This window comes from Balaenoptera ricei, chromosome 3, assembly GCF_028023285.1.
Source record: "Balaenoptera ricei isolate mBalRic1 chromosome 3, mBalRic1.hap2, whole genome shotgun sequence".
Taxonomy (NCBI): domain Eukaryota; kingdom Metazoa; phylum Chordata; class Mammalia; order Artiodactyla; family Balaenopteridae; genus Balaenoptera; species Balaenoptera ricei.
This window is the reverse complement of record NC_082641.1, coordinates 169,260,032-169,286,019: the sequence shown is the minus strand read 5'-3', so window position 1 is coordinate 169,286,019 and position 25,988 is coordinate 169,260,032. Positions and strand designations below refer to the sequence as shown.

The window sequence follows — 25,988 nt, the reverse complement described above, 5'->3', positions numbered from 1 at the left end:
ATGAAGAATTATCCACGAGTCCTTCAGACGTGATGGCCAAGCTCAGGGCCCAAGTTGGAGGTCCTGCTTCTGCGCTGGGTGGCCCGAGGGTCTGACTTCGCCACAGCCTCAGGGGACCCTGCGCGTGACCCCCGAGGCCACGTCCGGGCACCGCGCTCAGGGCCAAACTCTGCACCTCGTTTGCTCCAAGTCTTGTCCAGGGCGCACGGCCCCTACGATTGGCCGCCGGCCCTGCCCGTCTTTAGCTTCGCAGCCAATCTCCGTCGCTCTCCGGGCTACGCCCTCCGTTCCTCTTGCGCCAGTAGCGCCAGCTTCTTCGGAGCCCCGCCCTTACTCCGCAGCGATTGGTCACCAGGGATGCCCGTCTTCTTCCAAAGCTCTAATCTTCGCCCTCCTCTAGGCCCTAGCCTCCCAGCACCTAGCGCCCCGCAGGACCACCCTGGGGACCCACTGTGTCTCCCGATAGCCCCGCCTCTACTCCTCAGTGATTGGCTTCAGGAGCTGCCCGTCCGCTTCATGTCTACCAATCTCAGCTGTCTCCAGAGATGGTTGGCCAGCACGCAGCCAATCGCAGTACGGCGTGGACCCCTCCCGCGGCGCGCGCGGAGGGTGCGCGAGGCGGGGCTGTGGCGGCTGGAGGTGGCGGCGGCAGCGGCTTCAGCGACACGTCCCAGTCGGTGAGGGGGCACGCGGGGCGCGGGGCGGCGCAGGCGTCGAGGGGGCCCGCGCCCCTCGGGCCGACCTAGGGCGAGGCCCATTGCTGTCATGGGCCCGGGGCGGGGGCGGACTAGGCGGGGCGTGACAGCAGCATCGCGGGGACTGGGAGAGGTTAAAGCCTACCCCCCCCCGCCCCCAACACCGCTAGTCTGGTGCCCCCTTGGGGCTCCCACAGCCGGATCGGAGCCTCTCTCCGTCAGTCCACACATACCTGACACCACATACCTTCTCGCTGACATCTCCCCTCATACACCTGAGACTGTCCGCCTCGCCGACACCCTCCGCACCCCTGGGGCCGCGCCCCCAGGCGCCCCGCACAGTTGACTCTGCACCCCTACAAGCACCTGACTCTGTGCTCGCACTTATATTCCCCCTCACACACCTGACACCGCGCCCCCGCTCATGAACACCCACCGACACGTCGCTTGAGACTTTCCCTCGATGACAGCCCCACACCACAGGGCGTCCTCACACACACACCCCACCCCCGGCCCCCGCGCCACCACACCTGGGCCTGCACCTCCACACCCAACACCTGAGCCTGTGACCCCAAACTCACCGCCCCCCACTCACGTCTGTGCTTGTTCCTATCCCCTCGCTAGCTTTTCTCACAACCAAGTCTGGGCCCCTCTCACTGCCCCCCACCTTAAGTAATCTGGGTAAGCGCCCTCAGGTACTCCCTCCACACATGCACACGCCTTCCCAGTACCCCTGACAGCCCCCTCTGACTCGAACACCCCCAGTCTGTGCACCTACCCATACTTTCTTCCACATGCACCTGTGTTTGTGCCCCCTCTGTAATCCAGGTTTTCCAACATTCACCCAAGCCTTGCTATCTCAGGATCACTGCAACCTCCACCCACCCCCCAAAGAAAAGCCCACGCAGATGTTATCTTTTCACTTATGACGGTCTGTAAAGTGATTTCCGGGCTTAGAATAATCCCATGGGCCAGGCAAAACCGGAATTATCTCCATTTTACCAGCAACAAACCTAAAGCGATTTGAATTGGGGTGGCATTGCTCACCCCTTCCTGAGCATTGCTGCTGACCCTTCTCTGCGGACCTCCCCCACTTTTGCCCATCTGTTGTGTTTATCTCTTAGGGGTTAGCATGGGAGGGGAGGGGAGGGGAGGAGGGGAGGAGGGGAGGAGGGGAGGAGGGGAGCCCCACCCTCCCTGCAGCTGTTCCTCAGGAGTCCTGTCTTTGACTGGGTCTGGAAAGCCTGAGCTGGAAGGGGCAGCCCCTGGTTGCTTTCTGAACACGTGTCTCAGAGCCCTGGGGCTGGTGGAGACGGGGGCCCTGTTGCAGCTGGACTTCAACACCTAGGGTGCCGCCGGCCCAGCTGGTAGGGTCTCCTGGGGTGGTGGTGGGGTTTGCTGGGCTTCCACCCTCTGGCCCAGCTCTTACAGACTGAGGCCCCTCACTGACCTGGGAGAGCTCCTGAGGCCTTAAAGCTGATAAACTGAGAGAGTAAGGCAACACTCTTCAGAGTGAGAGAGCTAATGTTTCAGCCGCTTAGACACAAACTGCAAAACTGGAGCCTGGCATGGTGCTGGGGATAAAGATTTTTCTGGAACTTTTCAAGTTCCCTGGAGGGTGATTTGCAAGTGTGCAGTGTGGAAAGAGGCTGGTGGCTTTACTGTTAAAAAAGCAATAACATGCCGTTTCCTGTAACGCTTGCATAGTACTTCTTATCCCTCTCCTGTCTCTCCCTGCAAAGATGGTGCTGGAATGTTCTGGAGGGTCTTGTCACCATCGGCTTCAGTGGAAACTGAAGCCATTGGGGTTTTCTGTCCAAATTCAAGAGGAGTCATTTAAAATGTGTGTGTATGTATATGCATATATATAGATGTACATATATACACATGCACACATTTTATATATGCGTATGTACATGCATATATTATATATACACACACACACACGTGCAAATATATGAATAAACCTTGACAAGGTCATTGATGTACATGGTAAAAAAATAAATAAATAAAATCAAACAGTACAAAAAGGCGTAACAGTAAAAAACAGGCAGGTCTCCCCATGCTGGTTCCCCATCCCACTCTGGAGGCCCTCATTGTTAATAGTTTCTCATGTATGATAATGTTCCCTTCCAGAGATAGTCTATGGCTGTGGGGAAGATGTGCATATTCCCCCTCACTACCCCTTTTAAACCACTGGTAAATTTGTATCAAATTTTATCAAAAGGGTGAGTGATTTTATAACGAGTCCCTTACTGATGGCTGTTGAAGTTGTTGCTGGTATTTTGCTTTTACAAACCCAACTGCAATGAATAGACAGAATTTTGCATGAGCAAATATGTAGTAAAGGTGTGTGGGGCTCCAGCAGTGCACAGATGCATGGAAACCTCTCTGTCTTCATGGAGTTTAACATCCAACTGCAGCAACTTCCTAGGAGTGGCCAGGCCAAAGGGCATGTCCATTTAAATGGTTAATGTTCCTCCGTGGAGGCTGTGCTGTCATCAGTATTCTCTCAGCTGTGAAGTTGGAATGCCTGTTTCCTCCCCCAGCGGCCAGGACGGTTATTATCAAGTGTTCTGGTCTCTCCAGTCTTCCTATCTTGTCTCTGAGGTGTTCTGGCCCATGGGGGTGGTGATTAAACATTAGATTTCTGTTTCTCTTCCAGAGTCTAAAGTTCAGTCCAAGAAATATTTGAGTCCCTCCTCTGCAGAGCTCTGAAGGAAACCTTGGGGGTTGGGGTGGAGGGGAGGCGGTCCTTCTAGAGAAGGAGATGCAGGCGTTGCCTGGAGTCCCAGGAGGGGAGGTCTGAGATATTGGCTGTTGCTCTTTTTTTTTTTTTTTTTTTTAAGCATCGGGATCCGGCAAAAGAATGAAGGTGTCACATGAGATTGAGACAAATCAGATGTTATATCTATTTGAGAAGTTGTCTTGAGATTTTCTTGAGTTGTCGGTGATTTCCCACTATTGGTGCCAGGTGGAGGGCGTCATCAGACTGAGGGCAGGCCTTTTCCCATGTGTCATCCTGCTTTTTTGTTCTTTTCTTCTATTTTGGCAATTAGACATTAGAAGAATATTGAGATGATCAGAGCTATTAGCTTGTTTGGGTTTTGCAAGCCAGCTTTTTAAAAAATGCATTGTATTTTTTATTTTAAGTGTGAAATACTTCTTAATAATAAAAGTATGTAATGTGTGCATGAAAAGAAAGACGGTAGAAAGAATAACGAAACCACCACCCAGTTTAAGAAGTAGAATGTTCCCCCAGTGGCCCCTCCCTGGTCCCTGTGCTATTTTTTTTTTTTTAACATCTTTATTGGAGTATAATTGCTTTACAATGGTTTGTTAGTTTCTGCTTTATAACAAAGTGAATCAGTTATACATATACATATGTTCCCATATCTCTTCCCTCTTGCATCTCCCTCCCTCCCACCCTCCCTATCCCACCCCTCTAGGTGGTCACAAAGCACCGAGCTGATCTCCCTGTGCTATGTGGTTGCTTCCCACTAGCTATCTATTTTACGTTTGGTAGTGTATATATGTCCATGCCACTCTCTCACTTTGTCCCAGCTTACCCTTCCCCCTCCCCATATCCTCAAGTCCATTCTCTAGTAGGTCTGTGTCTTTATTCCCGTCTTGCCACTAGGTTCTTCATGACCTTTTTTTTTTTTTTTTCTTAGATTCCATATATATGTGTTAGCATACTGTATTTGTTTTTCTCTTTCTGACTTACTTCACTCTGTATGACAGACTCTAGGTCCATCCACCTCACTACAAATAACTCAATTTCGTTTCTTTTTATGGCTGAGTAATACCTGTGCTATTTTAAAAATATGCTTGTCAACATTTGTTTTCTTCACTGAATACCTTTTGCTGCAGCTGAGTGCTTGGGTTCCAGGGTCTCAACAAAGATCAGGAGAAGCCAGGTTTTCTGTTGAAGTTCTGCCAGCTGGGCAACTTGTGAGGTCCAGAGAGAGGTGCAGTGACCTCGGGGTCATGGGCAGGTCACTAGCCGAGGGACAGTACACACTTGGGGGGCTTGGTCTCAGACTCTTGCTGTATTAGTTTCCTGGGGCTTCCATAACAAATAACCCCAAGCTGGGTGGCTTAAAACAACAGAAGTTTATTCTGTCCCTGTTGTGGAGTTCAGAAGTCCAAAATCAAGGTGTTGGCCGGTGCTATAGACTGAAGGCTTGTGTCTCCCCTAAAATTCATGTGTTGAAACTTAATCCCCAGTGTGATGGTATTAGGAGGTGGGGTTTTGGGAGATGATTCGGTTATGAGGGTGGAGCCCTCATGAATGGGATTAATGGCTTTATAAAGGAGGCCCAAGAGAACCCCCTTGCTCCTTGTGCTATGTGAGGACACAGAGAGGCCACCGTCTGTGAATCAGGAAGAGCGTGAATCAGGAAGAGCATTCTGAACAGACACCAAAGCTGCTGGCCCCTTGGCCTTAGACTTCCCAGCCTCTGGAACCGTGAGAAATATATTTCTATTGCTTATAAGCCACCCAGCCTGTGGTGTTTTGTCACAGCAGCCAGAACTGACTAAGACAGCAGGGTTGGTTCCTACTGGGGCTCCTGAAGGAGAATCTTTCCCCGTCTCTGGTGGCTGCCAGAGGCAGTCCTTGAGTTCCTTGGCTTGTTGGCCCCATCACCCTAATCTCCACCTCCATCTTCACATGGCCTTCTTCCCTGGGTGTGTGTGTGTGTGTGTGTGTGTGTGTGTGTGTGTGTTTGTGACCTCTTATAAGGACACCCATCATTGGATTTAGGGTCCACCAAATCCAAGATGATCTCGTCTTTTTATTTATTTATTTATTTATTTATTTATTTATTTATTTATTTTGGCTGCACAGGGTCTTAGTTGCAGCACATGGGATCTTTGTTGCGGCATCATGCAGGATCTTTTAGCTGTGGCATGCAGGGTCTTTTAGTTGCGGCATGCGGGATCTAATTCCCTGACCAGGGATCGAACGCGGGCCCCCTGCATTGGGAGCACAGAGTCTTAGCCACTGGACCACTAGGGAAGTCCCCAGGGTGATCTCATCTTGATATCCTTAACTAATTATACCTGAAAGACCCTATTCCAAATAAAGTCACTTCCTGAGGTCCTGGGTGGACATGAACTTCGGAAGACCTCATGTAACCCCTACAGCTGTGAAGCCAGCATTCTTGTCAGGGCATTATTGAAGAAGGTGCTTGTCCAGCAACCTCTGCTATTTCAGACAAGACAAGGCCAGCAGGGTCGGGGCACACTTCTCAGCCCCTCCAGATGGCCCATATGCGCAGCCCCTGTGGGCTCCCTCACTCACCTGCCTTCCTGCTGGAAGATGGGGGCATCTGCTCAGAGCTAGCAAGCACCCAGACAAGTGAACATTATGTCTTCATTCTGCTCTCTGCCACCCTTTGGCACATGCTTACCAGGCTGTGAGCTTGGTCCTAGATCATCCCAGTTTTACAGAAAGGTGACCGAGGCTTCAGGGGACCTTTGCCCGAAGATACATAGGGAGAACATGGGGAAGCTAGGACAGACCTAGATTGTCCTGAATCCAGATCCCTGTCCTCCTTCAAACAACTCACCCATAGCACCGTGCTTCCAGCCACTGTAAGACACGGACGTTTTATACGGCATCCTGGAATGCCAGCACCAGCACGGCCTCCTGGAGTGGAACAAACTTGAAGCCTTAACAATACTATTTTTCTACAATCTCTAAATATCTGTGTGCCAGGGTCAGGGACAGGTGTGGAGGAGGCAGAAACACTGGCTCAGAAGGGTACGGAACATGGATGTGGCTCAGACCTTCCCCAAGTGATTGGGGCTCTGTAATTGATTGGTCCTGAGCAGAGGCTGGAGGTGCTAATTCAGGGGGCCGGGAAGGCTTCCGGAGACCTGAAAGCCAGCAAGGAGTTAGCTAGGTGACGAAGTATTATGAGCAGAGGCAACTAACAAGCCTGGATTTTGTGGGACCCAAGAGAAGGCCGAGGGGCTGGGGAACACGAGAGGGTCCTGAGAGGGGATTGGGTTGAAGGACCTGGTCCGTGGTGCTGGTGAGAGATGTGGAAGAGGGCCTCACATCGAGGCCGGGCCGCTGTGGGCAAGCCATGATAGTAGACCCAAGCTTAGAACCTCTGACCGCCTGTGCCTCCCCGACTGTGAGATGAGGACCAGAATGGGAGACCTACCTTGTCAGTGGTTTTGCAACTTACAAGATGAAATGTGCCAGGGACTTCCCTTGTGGTCCAGTGGTTAGGACTCCACGCTTCCACTGCAGGGGGCGCGGGTTCGATCCCTGGTTGGGGAACTAAGATCCTGCATCGCATGCTGTGCAGAGCGGGGTGAAAAAACAAAAACAGAAGAAGAGGGACTTCCCCGGTGGCGCAGTGGTTAAGAATCCGCCTGCCAATGCAGGGGACACGGGTTCGAGCCCCGGTCCAGGAAGATTCCACATGCCGCGGAGCAACTAAGCCTGTGCACCACAACTACTGAGCCTGTGCGCTAGAGCCCGCTAGCCACAACTACTGAGCCCTCGTGCCACAACTACCGAAGCTCACATGCCTAGAGCCCGTGCTTTGCAACAAGAGAAGCCACCGCAATGAGAAGCCTGCGCACCGCAGAGAAAAGCAGCCCCCGCTCGCCTCAACTAGAGAAAGCCCATGCCGCAACGAAGACCCAACGCAGCCAAAAAATAATAATAAATAAATAAAAATAATTTAAAAAAAAAAGAAATTCGCTATTACTGGCAACAACAGAAGGGACGAGGTACAATAGAAACAAAAGAATGTGAAGAAACCATCTGGCCCAGTTGCCTGCCTTGGTGCAGAGCCCAGGCCTCTTGCCCTGGAGAGAGGGAGGCAGCAGGGGCCGCAGGGGCTGGAGGAAGTCGAGAGGGAGGGGGCTCCGGCCTCGGAGTTTCAAGCGCCCTCTGAGGCCACCCGCCATATACTCTGGGCCTCACCCTCAGCCACGTGGGCTGTTGGTCACCATCTGACCAATGATGGACTCCAGACAACACCCAAAAGAGCCCATGTTCTTGGGCACAGATAAGGGGGCCCGACCTGGGGGACTGGGCGCGGAGAAGTCCCAGGCACGGTGACCCCACGCTGGTGGCAGAGGGAGCCTGGCAACTGTCCTGAGTATGGATGCTGTGTGGGCATTGGGAACCCCAGTTCAGTGAGGGAGGCCTCTCGGGGCAGGTTGGGGGGTAAATTCAGAACCTTGTGGCAGTTTGGGGGAAGGAAGCCAATAGGGGGCATGGCGGGGGTGCCTGAGTGCAGGGGGAGGGGCTCTGACCTGGGAAGGGCACAGCGGGGGTTGGGTCAGCCACACGTGGGTTGTGTCCTCTGTTATTCTTGAAGAGGTGAGTGGGGGGAGGCAAAATGCCAACTGCTGGAAAGTATGTACATCCACAGTCAGGCTCCCTCCATGCCCTTGTCTCCTCCCCTGTATGGCGAGTCCCCATCACTGTTTTTTTTTTAAATTAATTTATTTATTTTTATTTATTTTTTATTTTTGGCTGCGTTGGGTCTTCGTTGCTGTGCGCGGGCTTTCTCTAGTTGCGGCAAGCGAGAGCTACTCTTCATTGCGGTGCGCGGGCTTCTCATTGCGGTGGCTTCTCTTGTTGCAGAGCACGGGCTCTAGGCACGTGGGCTTCAGTAGTTGCGGCATGCGGGCTCAGTAGTTGTGGCTCACGGGCTCAGTAGTTGTGGCTCACGGGCTCAGTAGTTGTGACTCACGGGCTCTAGAACGCAGGCTCAGTAGTTGTGGCGCACGGGCTTAGTTGCTCTGCGGCCTGTGGGATCTTCCTGGACCAGGGCTCGAACCCGTGTCCCCTGCATTGGCAGGCAAATTCTTAACCGCTGAGCCACCAGGGAAGCCCCCCATCACTGCTGACAGCACTCTATAAACACCTGGTCTGCTTCCAGTCTTTGCATCTGGACAGCCTCCCACCTGGGTTCAGGTAGGTTCACTCATTAGTGACAGGCTGGGTGGCGTCCTCCTGTGAGGGCTTAGGTCACACATTCTCCCTGTCCCCCTCTCCTCGCTCCCCCATAGCTTCCCATCCAGACCTTCATACCTTCACTGGGACCAGCACCTGGCTGTGGCCTTACTGGCCCACGAGGCTTCATGCTCACCTGTCTGGGGGCACAGCACACATTCCAAGGCGTCTGCCAAATCACCTGCAGAGAGATGCTCCCCGCAACCTGCCTCAGTCTCATATACCAGTTGCATTACTGTCCCCACACATGCCAACAGCCCCCCACCAAAGGTTAAACCCACTTTTCTCATTATGAGTGCAGTCTGATACCTGTCATGCTTTTAAGTTTTTTTTTTTCCTTCCCAGTGACCCGGCTGTTTCTTTGCCTTTGTCTTGAGTTTTTTTGTTTTTGTTTATGAAAGGGCAAAGAGCTCTTTACTTCCTAGGAAAATAGCCTTTGGCCTAAGAGGCAAAAGCTTGAGACCTCCCCCCGACCCCACCCACCACCAGCCACTGCCCCAGGACAGGAATGTCCTTCTCTCCGCCCTGCAATCCTGGGGAGCTTCCTGGCGGCACTGGGCCCTGGCAGAAGCAGCTTGCAGACTCTGGCTGCCCCTTCTGCTTGGGATTGGGGGGCCTGAGGCACCCCAGCTTCTCCGCCAAAAAGGATCCTAGTTTCCTTTGGCCGCTGTAACAAATCACCACAAACTGTCTTAAGACAACAGAAGTTTATTCTCTCACAGTTCTGGAGGTCAGAAATCCCAAATTAATCCTCCTGTAGAGCCACTCCTAAGGCTCTAGGGGAAGATTCTTCCTTGTCTCTTCCAGCTTTTATGCTCCATGTGTTCCTTGGCATGTGGCTTGTGTGTATCATTCCAATTTCTGCCTCTGTCTAAACACAGCCTCCCTGCCTGTGTCTGTTTTTCTGTCTCTTATCAGATCACTTGTCATTGTTGTTAGGACCTACCCTCATTCAGGGTAAGGATCTCCAGATCTTTACCTTAATTATATCTGTGAACACTTTTTTCAAATAATGCCACATTCACAGATTCCAGGGAGACATGTCTTGGGGGGGGGGGCCACCGTTCAGCCCCCTGCAGGTGCTTTCCCGTGACTCAGCCTTGGCGCTCCGTCACCTGTAGTGACACGCTCTTGTAGGTCTGCACTGATTTGTGTGGTGCCTTTGTTTCTGTTTGCGTCCACCACACAGAGGCCCTGTCTGAGCCGTCTGCAGAGCTCCCAGGGCAGGCCCTGGGCCCGGGCCAGGGGTTGAAGAATGGTTCAGAGGGCAACACTAGCAGCCTGGGCCTGAGCCTGCACCGCCTGCCTGGGGAAACTGTTTCCTCCTGGGGAGCTTGGAGCAGGAGTCAGAGGGAGGGAGGGAGGCGAGTGCTCAGACTCTAGACTGTATGAGGCTGGGACTAAAGGGCTGGATCCTTTCTCAGGAGGGCAGTTTTGCAGAACGAGTCCACATTCACCACGCCTACCCAGACCTAACAAAGGCCGCACCGGGAATTCCCTGGCGGTCCAGTGGTTAGGACTCCGCACTTCCACTGCAGGGGGCACAGGGGGCACGGGTTCGATCCCTGGTCGGGGAACTAAGATCCCACATGCTGCGAAGCGCAGCGAGAAGAAACAAAGAAAGGCTGCACCATCTGCATCCGGGTGCCCAGGTGTGAGGACAGTCCCCCGCGGTCCATCATGTTGGGGGTGACACTGAGCGGCAGCCGGACGCATGGAGGGTGCTAGAGTCACAGTGTCCTCCACAGACTGATACCCCAGCCACTGGCTGGAAAAGATCCCTAAGGCCTAGTTTCTCTTTGTTTGTTTGTCTGTGAGCAGTTTTAGGTTTATAGAAAAATTGCAAAAGTAATACAGAGTTCCCCTCCACCGCACACACCCCGTTTCCCGTGTTAATAACATCGTCCTTTGGTATGGTACATTTGTCACAACTGATGTACAAATACTGATGCATTATTATTAACTGAAGTCCATTGTTTATTCACATTTCCTTAGTGTTTCCCTAATGTGCTTTTTCTGTCCCAGCATCCTCACGTTACCTTTAGTCGTCACATCTCTTTAGGCTCCTCTGGGCTAAGATAGTTTCTCAGACTTTCTTGCTTTCGACAACCTTGACGGTTTTGATGAGAACTGGTCAGGTGTCCTATGGCCCTTGGCCCTTGGTTGGGATTTGTCTGGTGTTTTTCTCATGGTTGGACTGGGCTTTGGAGAGGAGGACCTCAGAGGGGAAGTGCCTTTCTCATCACACATGTGTCCAGGGCACGTCCCGTCAGTGTGACTTATCACTGCGGTGTTGACCTTGATCACGTGGCTGAGGTGGTGTCTGTCAGGTGTCCTCACTGTAAAGTTACTCCCTTCCCCCCTTTCTGTGCTGTGCCCTTTGGAAGGAAGTTGCCACGTGGCCCACACCTAAGGGGTCGTGCTGACGCTTCCCTTCCTCCAGCACTGAGCATCTGCGTAACTTATTTAGGATTCTTCTGCCTGGGAGATTTGTCTCTTCTCCCCCATTTATTTATTTATTCAATCATTTATTTATATCCATGTGGACTCTTGGCTATTTATTTTACCCTTTGGGTTACAATCCAACACTTCTGGGACTTCCCTGGTGGTCCAGTGGTTAAGACTCCATGCTTCCACTGCAGGGGGCACGGGTTTGATCCCTGGTTGGGGAACTGAGATCCCTCATGCCTTGGTGCAGCCAAAAAAAAAAACAAAAAACACACAACACTGCTTTATTGATTTTTTTGCTCACAGTGTTCCTACTTTGGCCACTAGGAGCTCTTTGATTTGCCTTTGTGTCCCATTTTCACAGTCCCCTTGACTTTGGTTCCTGCCTGGCACCTCAGGGTGGTCCAGGCTCATCGTTGAGTTTCTGGCCCCGTCTTAGAAGCAGCTGTTCATCCCCAAGCCAGGGACCATTTTAGGTAGGAAACAGCGGCAGAGGCCACTTGGAACAGAATCCTGCTTGAGCTTCCTAGGATGTTCCGTACCAGCGGGTGCCTGGGAGGACCTGGAGGGCAGGAGGGGCTTCCAGAGCTGGCTCAGGGGGGCATCTGCCTCATTTGCATCATTTTACAGGAAAGCATATTGATTCATTGGGTGATTTTAAAGCAAGGGATACCTCCAAGCATACCAGTGCCCAGTGGCATCTCCGCGACGCCAGTCCTTCATCCTTTTTTCCTCCTGGTCCCCTCCCTGTGGTTGGCTGAGCTCTGAGTGCTCCTGCACTAGGAGGTTGAAGGTAGGTTTGTTATCTGAAAACTGGGTTCACGTCTTGGTGGGTGTCAAGCAAATAGACACAACTAAGTCAAAGATGGGGAGAAGGAAGCATGTATTACTTGAGGTTGTTAGGGTGGACCCCGATCCAATAGGGCTGGTGTCCTTACAAGAGGAAAAAACATTCTTTCATAAGAGGAAATTTGGACACGAGCCTGTGTTACCTGAAAACTGGGTTCATCTCTTGGTGGGTGTCAAGCCAATAGACACAACCAAGCCAAAGATGGGGAGGGGAGAAGGAAGGATTTATTATGACTTTCAGCAAGTAAGGGGAACACCAGGGACCTTTCCCAAAGCAGTGTCTCCCGAACAGCAATTAAGGGGAACACCGGGGACCTTTCCCAAAGCAGTGTCTCCCCGAACAGCAAAATTGGGGAAGTTTTGGGCTTCCCTGGTGGCGCAGTGGTTCAGAATCTGCCTGCCAATGCAGGGGACACGGGTTCGAGCCCTGGTCTGGGAAGATCCCACATGCCGCGGAGCAACTGGGCCCGTGAGCCACAATTACTGAGCCTGCGCGTCTGGAGCCTGTGCTCCGGCAACAAGGGAGGCCGCGATAGTGAGAGGCCCGCGCACCGCGATGAAGAGTGGCCCCCGCTTGCCGCAACTAGAGAAAACCCTCGCACAGAAATGAAGACCCAACACAGCCATAAATAAATAAATTAATTAATTAAAAAAAAATTGGGGAAGTTTTAAGCTCAGGGTACATGCATATTCATGAAAGGGCTTGAACAGAGGAGAATTCAGCATAGAATTGGGGCAAAGGTCCACAGAGTACAAGCTTTAGTTGATTGAAGTCAAGAGGGTCAACATCATTCCACCCTCCACCTGGGTGGGGGCCTTAGTTCCCAAAGAACTCAAAGATATATTTATTATTATGTCTATCCTTGAGGAGAAACTAGGACTCCGCTTTATCACTGCACTACTGTCTGACTGCCTTTTCTCTGTTCCTGCATTCCTTTGTTCGCTTTAGATCATTAATTACCGAGACCTGTTCAAGGGCAGGCATTGCTGCCAGGCTTAGCTCACAAAATGGCTTAGGCCAAAATGGCTTCTCTTATGTCAAGAGAGCCATTCCTGGTTCTCTTTCTCCGGGGACCCCCTAACTTATCTGCTCACAGGTTTCCAGGGAGGAATCCTCAAGTATTAGGACACTTTACTATAACTTGTCCGCAAAGGGCAGGCAGCCACACAGTAGGACAAAGATTAATTTTCGAAAAGTATTTCTGTGGACGGAGTCTCAGGTCCAAGCTGGCATAAGCCCAGAGGGCATTGGGCTCCAGGGCAGGTGGAGCCCTCCAGCCTCCACACCCTACACCCTGCCAGGCCTCTGCCTCCTGCTGTGTGACCTCGATGTCAGCTTAACCTCTCTGAGCCAATCTGGGGGGTTGGTACTAGGTTAAAAAAACAGAGGACTCAGAGGCCCATTTGTGAGGATGAAATAAAAGAGCTGATGAGAAGAGCTTTTGTGAATGATTAAGCAATCAGGTCAGGGGACTGTTGCATCCAGATGCAGGTTCGGGTGTCTTCATCCTGCAGAGAGACAGAAGCCAGGTTAGGAGAAGCGTGCCACTGGGGCAGTGCTGGCATCGGGCCACTTGAGGATGAATCAGAGGCCCCAGGCTGGTGGAGGAGGCCAGATTCTCACCTCGTCCCTTCTTGCTCCCCAGGACTGAGTCTCCCGCCGTCCTGAGCAGGCCTGGAATGGGTAATGGTGTGAAGGAAGGCGTGGTGCGTTTGCGTGAGGATGCCGAGCCCGTCCTGCCCGCTCATGTGTCTTCAAAGGCAAGTATCCTGGCCCCCCTCATTGGACATTCTCACCCAGTCCCTCTTCTGTACTCGAACCCCATTACAAATAACCCCCTAACACGCTGAGGGCGAGGCTGGGGGGGTGAGGGGGTGATGCAGGCCGCCTCCTATTCCATTTTTATAGCTCCATTTGTGCTGTGGATCCAGCTGCCCTACCACTTGGCAAGAAGCCAAAACCTCGCCCAAATTTGGCTGGGATGTCGAAGGTGTCCTTGAGCCCCTTTTCTCACTCAGATTTGCCAACACAGAAGAATTAGCCAAAGGTGGGGTGGGCTGCAGGGGAACTCCTCGCTCCAGGGAGGAGTTTACCCTCAGCTCTGAAATTCATCTCTGATTACGCCCTTCAACTGAAGACAAAAGCCTTATTCCCTCATAAAGAAATTGGATCAGGGACTTCCCTGGTGGCGCGGTGGTTAAGACTCCATGCGCTCCCAATGCAGGGGACCCAGGTTCGATCCCTGTTCAGGGAACTAGGTCCCACATGCATGCTGCAACTAAGAGTTCACATGCCACAACTAAGGAGCCCATGTGCTGCAACTAAGGAGCCCGTGAGCTGCACCTGTGGGAGCCTACCCGCTGCAACTAAGACCTGGCGTGACCAAATAAATAAATAAGTAAATATTTAAGAAAATGAGAAAAGAAAAGAAATTGGATCAGCCCTGTGCTTGTTCACCATAGAAGCTGGTAGAAGTTCTCCCAGCTGAACCTAGAACATGGACTAACCCACCTTCACTGCCAGGCTGGCTCAGGCACCCGCAGGCAGTTCTCAAAGTCCATGGGCTCAAAGCCTGAAGCAGCATCATCCTCTGGCCCTCCTGACCTTTCCCCAAATTCCAAGTCTCCCTGTGGAACGCCAGGCGGGCAGGAGGACTGATTCTCGGGGCCACCGTCACCATGCTGGGGGCGGCGGGGGGCAAGCCCCAGAGCAGGCACCCATCCCTCACAGTTTAGTGAACTTCGTGGCAGAGTGTGAGGGAGACGTGGCTTTCCCTCCACGGGCCCGATGGATCCTGCCAAGCGGACATGCCCAGCAAAGGCCCCTGTGCTTGGCGTGCACTGGGACACACACAGCGCCGGTTTACCTCTGCGCTGGCTGACACAACCCACGTCAGTCTTGGCCTGCTTGGCCAGCCCAGTGCAGGGAGCTCACTCTGCGAAGTCCCATTTCTTTGGTTAAGGAGCTGGGCATCTTCTTGTGATGTTCACCGCTGGTGTGGATCCCATCTGTGGATCACCTGTTTCCTCTCCGTCAGGCTGCCTGCCTCCTTTTTCATTTGCAGGATCTCTCCGTATGATGGGTATGGAGACTTTGACCATTCAGTGATGCCTATGCCAACCAAGCTCTTTAAAGAATAAGCCAGCTGTGGTCATTTAAGAGTCAGTGGGGGGGGGGGGGGCTTCCCTGGTGGCGCAGTGGTTAAGAATCCGCCTGCCAGTGCAGGGGACACGGCTTCGAGCCCCGGGCCAGGAAGATCCCACATGCCGCAGATCAAGTAAGCCTGTGTGCCACAACTACTGAGCCCGCATACCTAGAGCCCGTGCTCTGCATCTGCAACAAGAGAAGCCACCACAGTGAGAAGCCCGTGCACTGCAATGAAGAGTAGCCCCCGTTCGCTGCAACTAGAGAAAGCCCATGTGCAGTAACAAAGACCCAACACAGCCAAAAAAATAAAACTTAAAAAAAAAAAAAAAAAAAAAAAAAAAGGTCAGTGGGGACTTCCCCGGTGGCGCAGTGGTTAAGAATCCGCCTGCCAATGCAGGGCACACGGGTTCAAGCCCTGGTCCAGGAAGATCCCACATGCCGCGGAGCAATTAAGCCCGTGTACCACAACTACTGAGCCTGTGCTCTAGAGCCCGCGAGCCACAACTACTGAGCCCACGTACCACAACTGCTGAAGCCTGCGCACTCTAGGGCCCGTGCTCCACAACAAGAGAAGCCACCATAGTGAGAAGCACGCACACCACAATGAAAAGTAGCCCCCGCTCTCATCAACTAGAGAGAGCCCGCGCACAGCAGTGAAGACCCAACGCAGCCGTAAGTAAATAAATAAATAAATAAGCTATGTGCTGCCCCGATGCCTCTTTAAAAAAAAAAAAAAAGTCAGTGGGAGCGTCTGCCGAAGGCAGCAGCAGCCTCCTCCACTAAGCATGTGAAGTGGGCTCACAGTGTGTCCCTGGAGCGCCACGTTGAGAGTTAGGGTTTAAGGATGTGTGTTCCCCATGTGCAGAGCTGGCTTTGTGATTGTAAGAACCACAGGTTGCACAGGAAGTAACCTGGTGAAGGAGATGAAGGGACACATCGGCTCCACTTCTGGTGCCCACAGAGCACAGGGACTCCCCGTAGGGCATTCCCTCTGCTCACGGTGGCTCGAGGTCAGCTGTCACCACATTCACTCACAGAGAGGAAACTGAGGCAGAGGGCCTCGGAGCTGGTGCCAGGAACACCACTGAGCCTTCTGGCATCAGATGTCCACACCCCTCAAAGCCAATGGGACCAAAGGACGAGAGCCTTGCTGTGTGACCCAGAAAAGGCAGGGGTCCCCAGTGACAGGCCTCTGTGAAGCAAGAAGATGGAACCCCATGGTGACGCTCGGCCTCAGAAACTGAGAGGGGAAAACACTGCTACGGGATTCTGTTCTTTTAGCGAGAGGTCGGCTGGGCTGGTGAAGGGAGCGCTGAGCCCAGACTCAGGCCAGGAGTGTGGACAGACCCAGCCCTTTCCCATGAGCCACCCGCTGAGCTGAGCAAACTTGGGGCGTAGCCCTGGACTCCACCATGCCCACTGGGACCCAGGCTACCAGTTGTACCCCCCACATGCCCCTTCATCCCGCCCCCCTCACAGCCTCCCCTGGTTCCAACCTCTGCCATCTCCATCCTGGGTTTCACAGGAGCTGCCTCTTCTCTGATTCCAGATAAAATAGGCTGTTCACCTCCCACACTTCTCCATTTCTCTTTAGGCAAAGACCAGCCTCTTCATCAGGCCCTCACACTCTGTGGGGTCCAGCCCCACCCACCTTTCGTCTCTTCTCTCTTCCCTGTGCCCCTCCCTTTCCCTGTGTCAGCCACCCTGCCCTCCTTGTGGTCCCCCAGGGCCCCCCACTCCTTCTCACTGGGGCCTCTGAGTGTTGCGTTCATCCCCCTCTAAGAGTGTCACACGCGCGCACGCACACACACACACACACACACACACACACACACACACGCCCTGCAGTTAGGTGTACCTCATCCTTCAACCTCGGTCCCTTACCCCTCACCCCGCATTCTCCTGGAGCCCCGAGCCCCCTCCTCATAGCCCGTCCCAGATTGGTGATTCTTCACACATTTGTCTGATGAGTCCACGTCTGGCTCCCGCCGTGGCCTGGCAGCCCCGTGCGGGGAGTGGTGGAGGCTTGTACGTACCCCTGCCCCGCTCCATGTGTCTCCAGGCCCCCGAGGGCGCCTGCTCTGAGTGGACTTCACAGATTCCCGGGGTCACTGAGCTACCTGCTCCTCACCATCCTTGCGTGCTGCAGACTGAGGACATGTGGGGCATGTCCAGAAGAACACTTCCAGAAAGTTCTGTGACTGAGTCAGCAGAGGGGATGGAGACTCCAACCCGATGAGCAGGTGGCTTCCTGTGTGACAACTCCGGGCTCCCTGGGCCTCTAGGGAAGGAGGGCCGTTGGAGCCGGGGCTCGGGGAGCCGCAGGAAGACTTGGGCAAGCACTGGCTCTGGGGCTGGCCACAGGAGTGCACAGTGCTGGTCAGCCACATCTATCACCATCGCCCTTGCCTTGGCTGGATGAAGAGCCACAGATGCCAGCCAGCCCCTGAAGTCCTGATAGAAAGTTGTGGAAAGGAGACACGCTGAACAGTCAGGGTCTGCTTGCCTAATACGCCCCACCCACTCCCCAGACCACCAGGAACATTTACCCTGAAACACTGCAATGGGAGAGCCCCTCACACACAGGTGGTGGGTGGAACCAAGGCTTGAAAACAGGACAGGTCAGGGGGGACGCTTATGTTTGGAGTTCGTCCCGTCGTAGGCCGTCTCCGAGAACTGGGAACCTCACGGGACAGCCCAGCCAGTGCATGACCTCTCATGTCATGGTTGGTCCCTGTGGCCCAGGAGGTTTTCACTGTGTCCCACCAGGCTTTGTGGCTGCTGGACCCACCATGGCTCAGCCCGTGCCCGGCATGCTCAGGGCCTAGCAGGGCTGTGTCACTCTGGCCACTGTGTGTCTGTCAGCCCTGGACCAGGGGGAGAAGGAAGACGCTCAGGAAACTTTCCCGAGCAGAAGAGCCGCCTCCTCTCCCTGACGACAGACCGCGTGTTCGTGTGTTTTCTTGCAGAGTGATCACAGGCAAGTTCTTAGCTCCCTCCTGTCAGGGGCCCTGGCTGGCGCTCTTGCCAAAACGGCGGTAGCTCCCCTGGACCGAACCAAAATAATCTTCCAAGGTAAACGCTGCCTGTCCATCTATCCCATGTGATAGAGAAGCTGCCAAGCAATCCTCCTCCTCCTCCGCGGCCCCCCAGACTGCTCTGCAAAGTGGTTTTTAAAATGCCTCTGTAGAATGCACTTAGAAAGTCTGTTAGTGTTTAGGACTGGCGTCACAAAGTACCACAAACGAGGCAGCTTAGAACAACATGAATTTATTCTCCCACTTTCTGGAGGCCAAAAGTCCAAATTCAAGGTGTCTCTAGGATTGGTTCCTGCTGGGGCCCTGAGGGTGGACATTTCCTTACCTCTTCCAGCTTCTGGTGGCTCCAGGCATTCTTGGCTTGTGGCCGCTTCCCCCCAGTCTCTGCCTTCCCCTCTGTGTCTGGGTCCTCTCCTCTTATAAGGACCCATGTCACTGGATTAGGGCCCACCCTCCTCTAGTATGACCTCAGTTTAATTATATCTGCAAAGACTCTGTTTCCAGTTAAGGTCGTGTTCACAGGTGCGGGGGGTGAGGACGTGGATATATCTCTGGGGAGGACACAGTTCAAGAATCCATCTCCCTCCCTTCTTAGGGTTGAGCAGGCACAAGGTCCCCTGAAGATGAGGCCTTTCTGTCCTGCAGATGGTGGCCAGTGCGTGAGGGGTGCCGGGAAGGAGGACGGTCACAACCTGGGACGCCCTCCCCCTCAGCTCTTTAGGAGGAGAGGACTGCAGACTCGTGCCAGGCCCCTCGCACTTGCTCAAGCTGGTCCCTTAGCCTCTCTGGGCCTCAGTTTCCTCATCCATATAACAGGAGCGTTGATATCAACCTCCTCCCTGAGGAGGAGGGGGAGGAGGAGCGAGCTGACGTGGGAAAGGACGGGCATGCAGCTGAGCACACCTCCCTTCCCCACCACCACACACACACACACACACACACACACACACACACACACGCCCAGGCAGCTGTGTTGTTCCTGGAACAAATGCTCAGTGTAGCGCCCCACAGGGAGCTGGGTGTAACTCCGAAGGCAGGTGGTGTGCATACGTCCATGCAGATGGGAGCGCAAGGCTATCCTGGGAACGCAGCCGACCCTTGGGAAGTGGGGGATGGGGGGGTGAGCCAGGCAGCCCTGGAGGGCGGGAGAGTGGGCGTTAGGGCTGCCTGGGCCAGGCCGTGGAGAAGAGAGGGCAGGCCGTGGAGAAGAGAGGGCAGGCCGCAGATGTCAGACACCCCCGTGGCCTTGTCCTGCAGGAGCCAGAGCCCCTCGGCTGACCCCCGCATGGCTGGTGGCTGGGATGCCTCCCCCAAAGGGGTCTGGCAGAACTGGGGTCCAGCAGGGGTGGGGACTGCTGGGTGTCAAGCCCGGCAGGGTGCGTCCTCCCACAGGCCCCTACAGAGATCCTCACTGTCCTGGGGGTCAGGTGGCAGCTGGGCTCCCCTTCCTGGGGAGAAGCCGGTGTGCAGAGGGGCCTGGACGTGGGCCGGGGGCGGTAAGGAGGCTCCTGGGAGGAGGCTGACTCTGCTGCGGAGGCCCCCACCTCAGCCCTTGTGGCGGGGGAGGGGGCATTCCCAGGGGAGGCTCTCACTCCCCATGCTCAGACCAGACCCCTGCGAAGGGGGTCATGCAGACTGGGGTGGGGGGGGGGTCCCGTCCTTCATATCTCACACTCTCTGTTGTGTTTTGTTTTTTTCCAGTGTCCTCAAAAAGATTTTCTGCCAAGGTGAGCCACTAGGTCAAGGACCCCCGGCTCTAGGACCTTCACCTCCGCCCTGCTGGGCTGGCAGCGGCAGAGGAGGAGGGTGGTAGAGGTTGGGGAAACGTTTTTCAAGGTGCTTTTTCCCATTGGTTCTCCCCCAACCCCGCCCCAGGCCAGCTCCAGGGCCGCCGGGTGACCAAGGCCTCCCCTGCCAGGCACCAGGGCCAAGGCCACCCGTCTGCACCCTGAGCTCTGCCTGGACACAGCCCACCCTGGGAATTGACGGGAGACCCCCCTATCCTTGGGGTAGCGGTGAGGGGACTTGACAGTCTAAACTCACAGTTGTCGTATTTGATTTATTTTTAAACACGGAGCAGGTGTTACCTTCTTAATAAAGGAAAAGGAGAATATTTTAAAAAGCTAGACTACCAGACGCCAACAAAACACCCTCTGTGGGGCTCTAAGCCTGCTTTGCAAGCCTGGTTCCCCCTGGCTCGCTTTCCAATTCCGAGGGCCGGAGGACTGGGGCTGGGCGTGCGGGGGTCCTAGCGCAGAGCTCAGAGAACGCGGGGGAGGGGGACGATGGCTCCCCCCAGGCGCAGGGCTGGGCAACATAAGGTGGGCAGGGAGGTCCAGCGCTCTGGCAGCAAAGGCACTGCTCAGGCGGAGGCGGAGGGCACTGACATTGCCCCTTTCCCCTGCCTTCCCCGCAGGAGGCCTTCCGGGTCCTCTACTTCACCTACCTCAACGAAGGCTTCCTCAGCCTGTGGCGCGGAAACTCGGCCACCATGGTGCGCGTGGTGCCCTACGCCGCCATCCAGTTCAGCGCGCACGAGGAGTACAAGCGCCTACTGGGCAGCTACTACGGCTTCCGCGGAGAGTGAGCCCTCCCCCCCGCCCCCCCAATAGAAAAAAACCCCTCTCAGCGCTATTACATCACCCTGTTCTCCTGTCTTCCACCTGCTCACCGTGTCAGAACTTCTCTTGTTTATCCGGTCTCCCCTCAGAACCTAAGTCCCAGGACGGCCACTGATCCTACCTATGCCCCAGAGCGGGTAGGGAAGGTGCTCATTGTTCATTCATTCCTACGAGGAGGGGGAAAGGCGAGGCAGCCAGGGGGACTTCAATATGGCATCCACCCAGAGACTCTCCCCCGCTCCACCAGCTTCAACTCGCCTGGCTTCCTTGCAGCCGGTGCCCGTTCCTCCACCCCTCCCCCCCAGACCTGTGGGCGCCCCGGGCGTTGGCGTCTGACCTTCTCCCCACCCTCTTTCAGAGCCCTGCCCCCTTGGCCCCGCCTCCTCGCGGGTGCACTGGCCGGAACGACGGCCGCTTCGCTGACCTACCCCCTGGACCTGGTCAGGGCACGGATGGCCGTGACCCCAAAGGAAATGTGAGTCTTACCACGCACGGCGACGTTTTCACCGGCAGCGGGGGCTCTGTGTCTAGTGGGGTCCCCGGGTGGGCTCCCTTCACTGGGCCCCTGGGGTTTGGGTCTGGGCCTCCACATCCAGCTGCAGACAGAGCTGTGCTGAGGCTCTGCTACCTACACCTCCCCCCGGGTACCGCAGGGCGGGCCAGGTGTGCGGCTCCGCAGCTGTTCCAGAAAGGCCATAATCGGGTCTCTTAGCTTGGGGATCAGTTTCTGCTTCCATCAAACCCGAAGTGTTCATGTGGAGTCAGACACAGCCAAGCGCTGAGCACGGCAGAGTGATCCCAGTGGTGAAGGTGGCGTATGGCCTTGGGCGTGCATGGCCCCCTCGAATGCCAGAACTTCTGTGAGGTTCTGTCCGTCAGCATCCAGGCCTGTCCCCGCTGACAGGGGGACAGTGGGAAGAGGCGAGAATTAGTGAATTGAGGCCTCCCCCCCTCCCCGCCCCACTCTGTCCTGCAGGTATAGCAACATCTTTCACGTCTTCATCCGCATCTCCCGAGAAGAGGGGCTGAAGACGCTCTACCACGGCTTCATTCCCACCGTGCTGGGGGTCATTCCCTACGCCGGCCTGAGCTTCTTCACCTACGAGACGCTCAAGAGCCTGCACAGAGGTCAGGAGTGTGGAGCCAGGGCGGCGCCTCCGCGGGTCACGCAGAGCTGGAGGCGGGTGGAGGCAGGGGGGCACTAGGACTCCCCTGGGAGGGGCAGGCCGGGGGCCCAGGGTCTGGATCAGGAGAAGACACATATCAGGCCAGCCCTGGGGAAGCTGGACTCCTGACCTTTAATGCCTCATTTTGAGAGCAACCTTGTGAAGTCCAGAGTGTCACCCAGAGGGCTGGAGGCCCCTGGTGTGCACACACGCCTACGGGTAAAACCTAGAAGGAGGGGAAGTGCCCTCGTGTGTTTTGGTAATTTTGAGAAACTAGAAAAGTACAAAGAACATTGTAACCCCACCCATACCTGCCACCGCCCGGTCAGATGAGTCATTAACAAACTGCCTTATTTGCTCCAGGATGTTTTTTGTTAAAGAAGGAAAACAGTCCAGGTAAAGCTGAGATCCCTTGTCCAGAACCCCCAGCCCCACTCCCCTGAGCCTCCTTATCAGGGGTGGGGCTCCACCCCTCACCTCCATTGGAAACCCTTCTACCTGCGCTTTTGTGTAGCGGGAACAAGCCTTGTGCTGTTTCCTGGTCATGGGAAGTGAGTGAGCGGTCACCTCCTGCACTTCTGGGTAGTGCAGCTCTGACCCATCCTTTTAGCAGTGGAGGTGGGGGAGGGTCCCCCGTTGGGGCGCCGTGAGGCCATTTGTGGGTTTTCTGTGATCAGCTGACATCAAGAGATCCTCTCCTTGTGTGGATGTGAGACCCCGTTTTTTTGGTTTTACTCTCCACCCTCTGCTCTTCCAGTGACTGCGCTTGCCCGTGGCGCCCTGCCCCCTTCTCACCCCTAGTGGTGCTGCTGGCAGGTTCCTTAATGTTTTGCCAATCTGCTGAGTGAATAGGGCATCTCCCTGTTTTTAATTCCTAGTTTCCAATTTACAACACATTTTTAAAGAACCCCTGTTGATCCCTTGCTGCCCCTTCCTCCCTCCAGCCCACCCGTCTTCACAGCACCCAGGGGAGGGCGCCTGTCAGGCAGGCTGGGCCGTGGAGAGGGTTCCGGACATGAGTGATGTTTTCTTTTTTTTTTTTTTTCCAGTTTTTTTTTTTTTTAACATCTTTATTGGAGTATAATTGCTTTACAATGGTGAGTTAGTTTCTGCTGTATAACAAACTGAATCAGCTACATGCATACATATATCCCCATATCCCCTCCCTCTTGCGTCTCCCTCCCACCCTCCCTATCCCACCCCTCTAGGTGGACACAAAGCACCAAGCTGATCTCCCTGTGCTATGCGGCTGCTTCCCACTGAGTGATGTTTTCTTTCTTTACTAGATGAGAAACAAGAGTGACTGGGTGTGAGCTCGTTCTTGGTCTTAGGACTTGGTTATATGATTCTTTGTGCTTTTCTGTCTTGTAAAAATCTTTTATCTCTCAAATTTGATTAAAAATGAGGGACCAGTAGGTGAGGAAGTAGGGAAGCCATGGCCTGGGTGGGAAGGCCCAGGAGAGCCGGTCAGGTCCTGAAATGCAGCTGTGACACTGCCGGCGCATGTGAGCGTGGGGCGCAGGGGTGCACGGGTGGGTGCCAGTGTGCCCCCTCCCATCGCTCTCACAGCCCCTCCCACCCCTCCCCCTGCAGAGTACAGCGGCCGCCCGCAGCCCTACCCCTTTGAGCGCATGATCTTCGGGGCCTGCGCGGGCCTCATCGGGCAGTCGGCCTCCTACCCGCTGGACGTGGTGCGGCGGCGCATGCAGACGGCCGGTGTCACGGGCCACCAGCGCACCTCCATCGTGCGCACGATGCACACCATCATGCGGGAGGAGGGCGTGGTGCACGGCCTCTACAAGGGCCTGAGCATGAACTGGCTCAAGGGTCCCATCGCTGTGGGCATCAGCTTCACCACCTTTGACCTCATGCAGATCCTGCTGCGGCACTTGCAGAGCTAGGGGCCAGTGGGGTCGGCTGCTCTCGAGCTTCAGTTCGCGGTGGACCGCTGACCCCTTCTGTTTCTGAGCCCAGCGAGCAAGGGCGCGCTGGGTTCCACCCAGGAGGTGCGCAGATGCGCCTTGTGGAACAAGCTGGGGGGCCTGGGCTCAGTACGTACAGGTCTGAGGGGAAAGCCAGTGGCCCTCGAAGTGCATTGTTGGGACCGGGAGGACCGGAGCTCCCGTGCTGTCCTCTTCCCGCCTCAGTAGGGCTGGGGCTGCCCCGGGAGGTATTACCATGAACGCCCTGAGTGACGAGTGGCCGGCACTGCTTCCTGGTGCGCTCTGTGTCCTTGGACAGGCTCCTGGTTCTAGTGACCTGGTCCCCCCTGGGCTCAGAGCCAGACTCCGCCTGCCCCTTGTTGTTCCGAGTCTATGTCCGTTCAGAGTCTATGTCCTCTGGCGGGGGGAGCCCCAGAGAGTGTGGGGCTGAGGCCTGGCCTCCTGCCCTGTCCCCCGTGAGACCAGCCTCCTGCTCAGCTGTGGCTGCAAATGCAGCCTCTCACCCTACCCTGCCTGCCCCGCCTTTCCTGCCTTCACTACTTCCCCGGTAACATGACTCCTTGTCTGTCCCCAGAGTCTACAGCTTGGGCACAGCCTTCTCCTAAGAGTGTTACACCGATCCCAGACTCTATCCCGGGCCCCTGGGATTGGGTCTTCCCCTCTGTTGTGCCCCCCACGCCCCAGTTCGTAATGTTCTCAGGAGGGTCACGCCTCCTCCGGGCAACAGGGTTTGAGGAATTGCCATGGGTTTGGGTCTGAGCCCCAGCCTGAAGCATCTGCCTGGGTTGCCAGGAAGCTCTCATTCCCGCCCCACTGGCTGCACTAATGGAGGCTGGGCCTCAGGCCCTGACCCTCTGCCCATAGGCATGGGGGCTCATGGGGGGGACCCATGGCATCTGGCACATCCCTGGCTCCCCACCTGAGCAGTTACTTGGCTGGGACATGGGACAATTTAAGGCCCATGGGGTTGTCTGATTTCCCATGAATGGAGTACATGGAGGCAGCTGGCCTCCTTGATTCTCCCAAAGTGAGAGCCCGAGACAGCATCTGGCCTGGGGGCAGGAAGCTTGGAAGAGTCAGGGTACCCCAGAGAGCTGGTCTCACAGAGGAGGCCCCCCAGGGCCCACCGGGAATCACAGGGACTTGGAAACACCTGTTTCCTAATGACATTTGGAGTTTGACTTTTTTTGGTTTTGTTTTGCAATTTGGCTGGCCCTGGGTCTAGACACAGTACACCCTGACCAGTCCAATCTGGTTCCAGGACCAGGACCACCAGAGGGTAGGTTTTCACAGTGGGCTCAGTAGCCACGATGTGTGAAAGGGTTTGAGAGGGTATCTTAGCTGCCACACATGCATTTCCAGTTGTGATTTTCATTTCCTCCCTTCATTCTGTCCTATTTCTGTTTTTCTTGCCTTAGTCCCGTGGGTGTGAAGACCCCTCTTTCTGTCCTTCCTGCATGTTTCCATCAGCCAGCCCCAGTCTTGTCCCCAGACTCTCATTCCCGGGGGCCCAAGCAGCCTGTGATGGCTGTCCTGTGGGGTAAGCATCCGACCCACCTTCTCCCCCAGCCTTGCCCAGTGCTCAGGAGAGGCAGGGGCGTCCCTCACAGGGAGACAGGATGGGAACGTGAGGGCCCCCAGGCGAGAACAGCAGGGACTGGCGGTCCACCCCGGGCGGGTGAGACCAAATGGGTGGTTAGGCAGCACCCTCCTCTGAGCTGCAGGCTGGGCAGGAGCGGGGAGGGTCCCCCAGGGTTGCCGGCCCCAGTGTGCCTCCCCAGGGTGGCTCCCAGCCAAGCGAGCCTCGGCAGCACCGCCCCCGACCCCCCCAGCCCTGCACACAGCCGGACCTGCACCCTCGGCAGTCACCCCTCTCACTGATTGCCTGGCCTGATTTGGAGTTACATTTTGACGCCATGAAGACACTTTGTTTATATATAATGTTTATATATTTTAAAGATTTGTGACAAGAGAGTATATTTAATAAAAATTAAAATGACTTTTTCTCCCGCCCATGTCTCTTCTTCGGCTCTGACCCTCGACCCTCACCCCCCATGAACCAAAAACAGGGTTGAAGTTATTTCGAC

The 25,988-nt window shown here is 55.0% G+C and overlaps 1 protein-coding gene across 2 annotated transcripts; it reads left to right on the top strand.

The window, feature by feature from the left end:
- Positions 1-468: 468 nt before the first annotated feature.
- Positions 469-25,906, top strand: SLC25A42 (solute carrier family 25 member 42). 2 transcript variants are annotated; one of them, XM_059918042.1, is made up of 8 exons: positions 469-677; positions 13,632-13,746; positions 18,103-18,208; positions 19,873-19,898; positions 20,588-20,754; positions 21,151-21,267; positions 21,769-21,920; positions 23,552-25,906. In XM_059918042.1, exons 1-8 carry the CDS (start codon positions 517-519, stop codon positions 23,857-23,859), a joined length of 1,152 nt encoding a protein of 383 aa, XP_059774025.1. In that variant the 5' UTR covers positions 469-516; the 3' UTR covers positions 23,860-25,906. The 2 variants fall into 2 exon arrangements, with proteins under 2 accessions (XP_059774025.1, XP_059774026.1); XM_059918043.1 differs by lacking the exon at positions 469-677 and adding an exon at positions 11,776-11,929.
- The last annotated feature ends 82 nt before the right edge of the window (positions 25,907-25,988 follow it).

Excerpts from the sequence above, each read along its gene's own strand:
- SLC25A42 (XM_059918042.1), top strand. The coding sequence starts at position 517 with ATGTCTACCAATCTCAGCTGTCTCCAGAGATGGTTGGCCAGCACGCAG. Across the intron at positions 19,899-20,587 it reads CAAAAAGATTTTCTGCCAAG|GAGGCCTTCCGGGTCCTCTA; the intron begins GTGAGCCACTAG and ends CCTTCCCCGCAG. Across the intron at positions 20,755-21,150 it reads TACTACGGCTTCCGCGGAGA|AGCCCTGCCCCCTTGGCCCC; the intron begins GTGAGCCCTCCC and ends ACCCTCTTTCAG.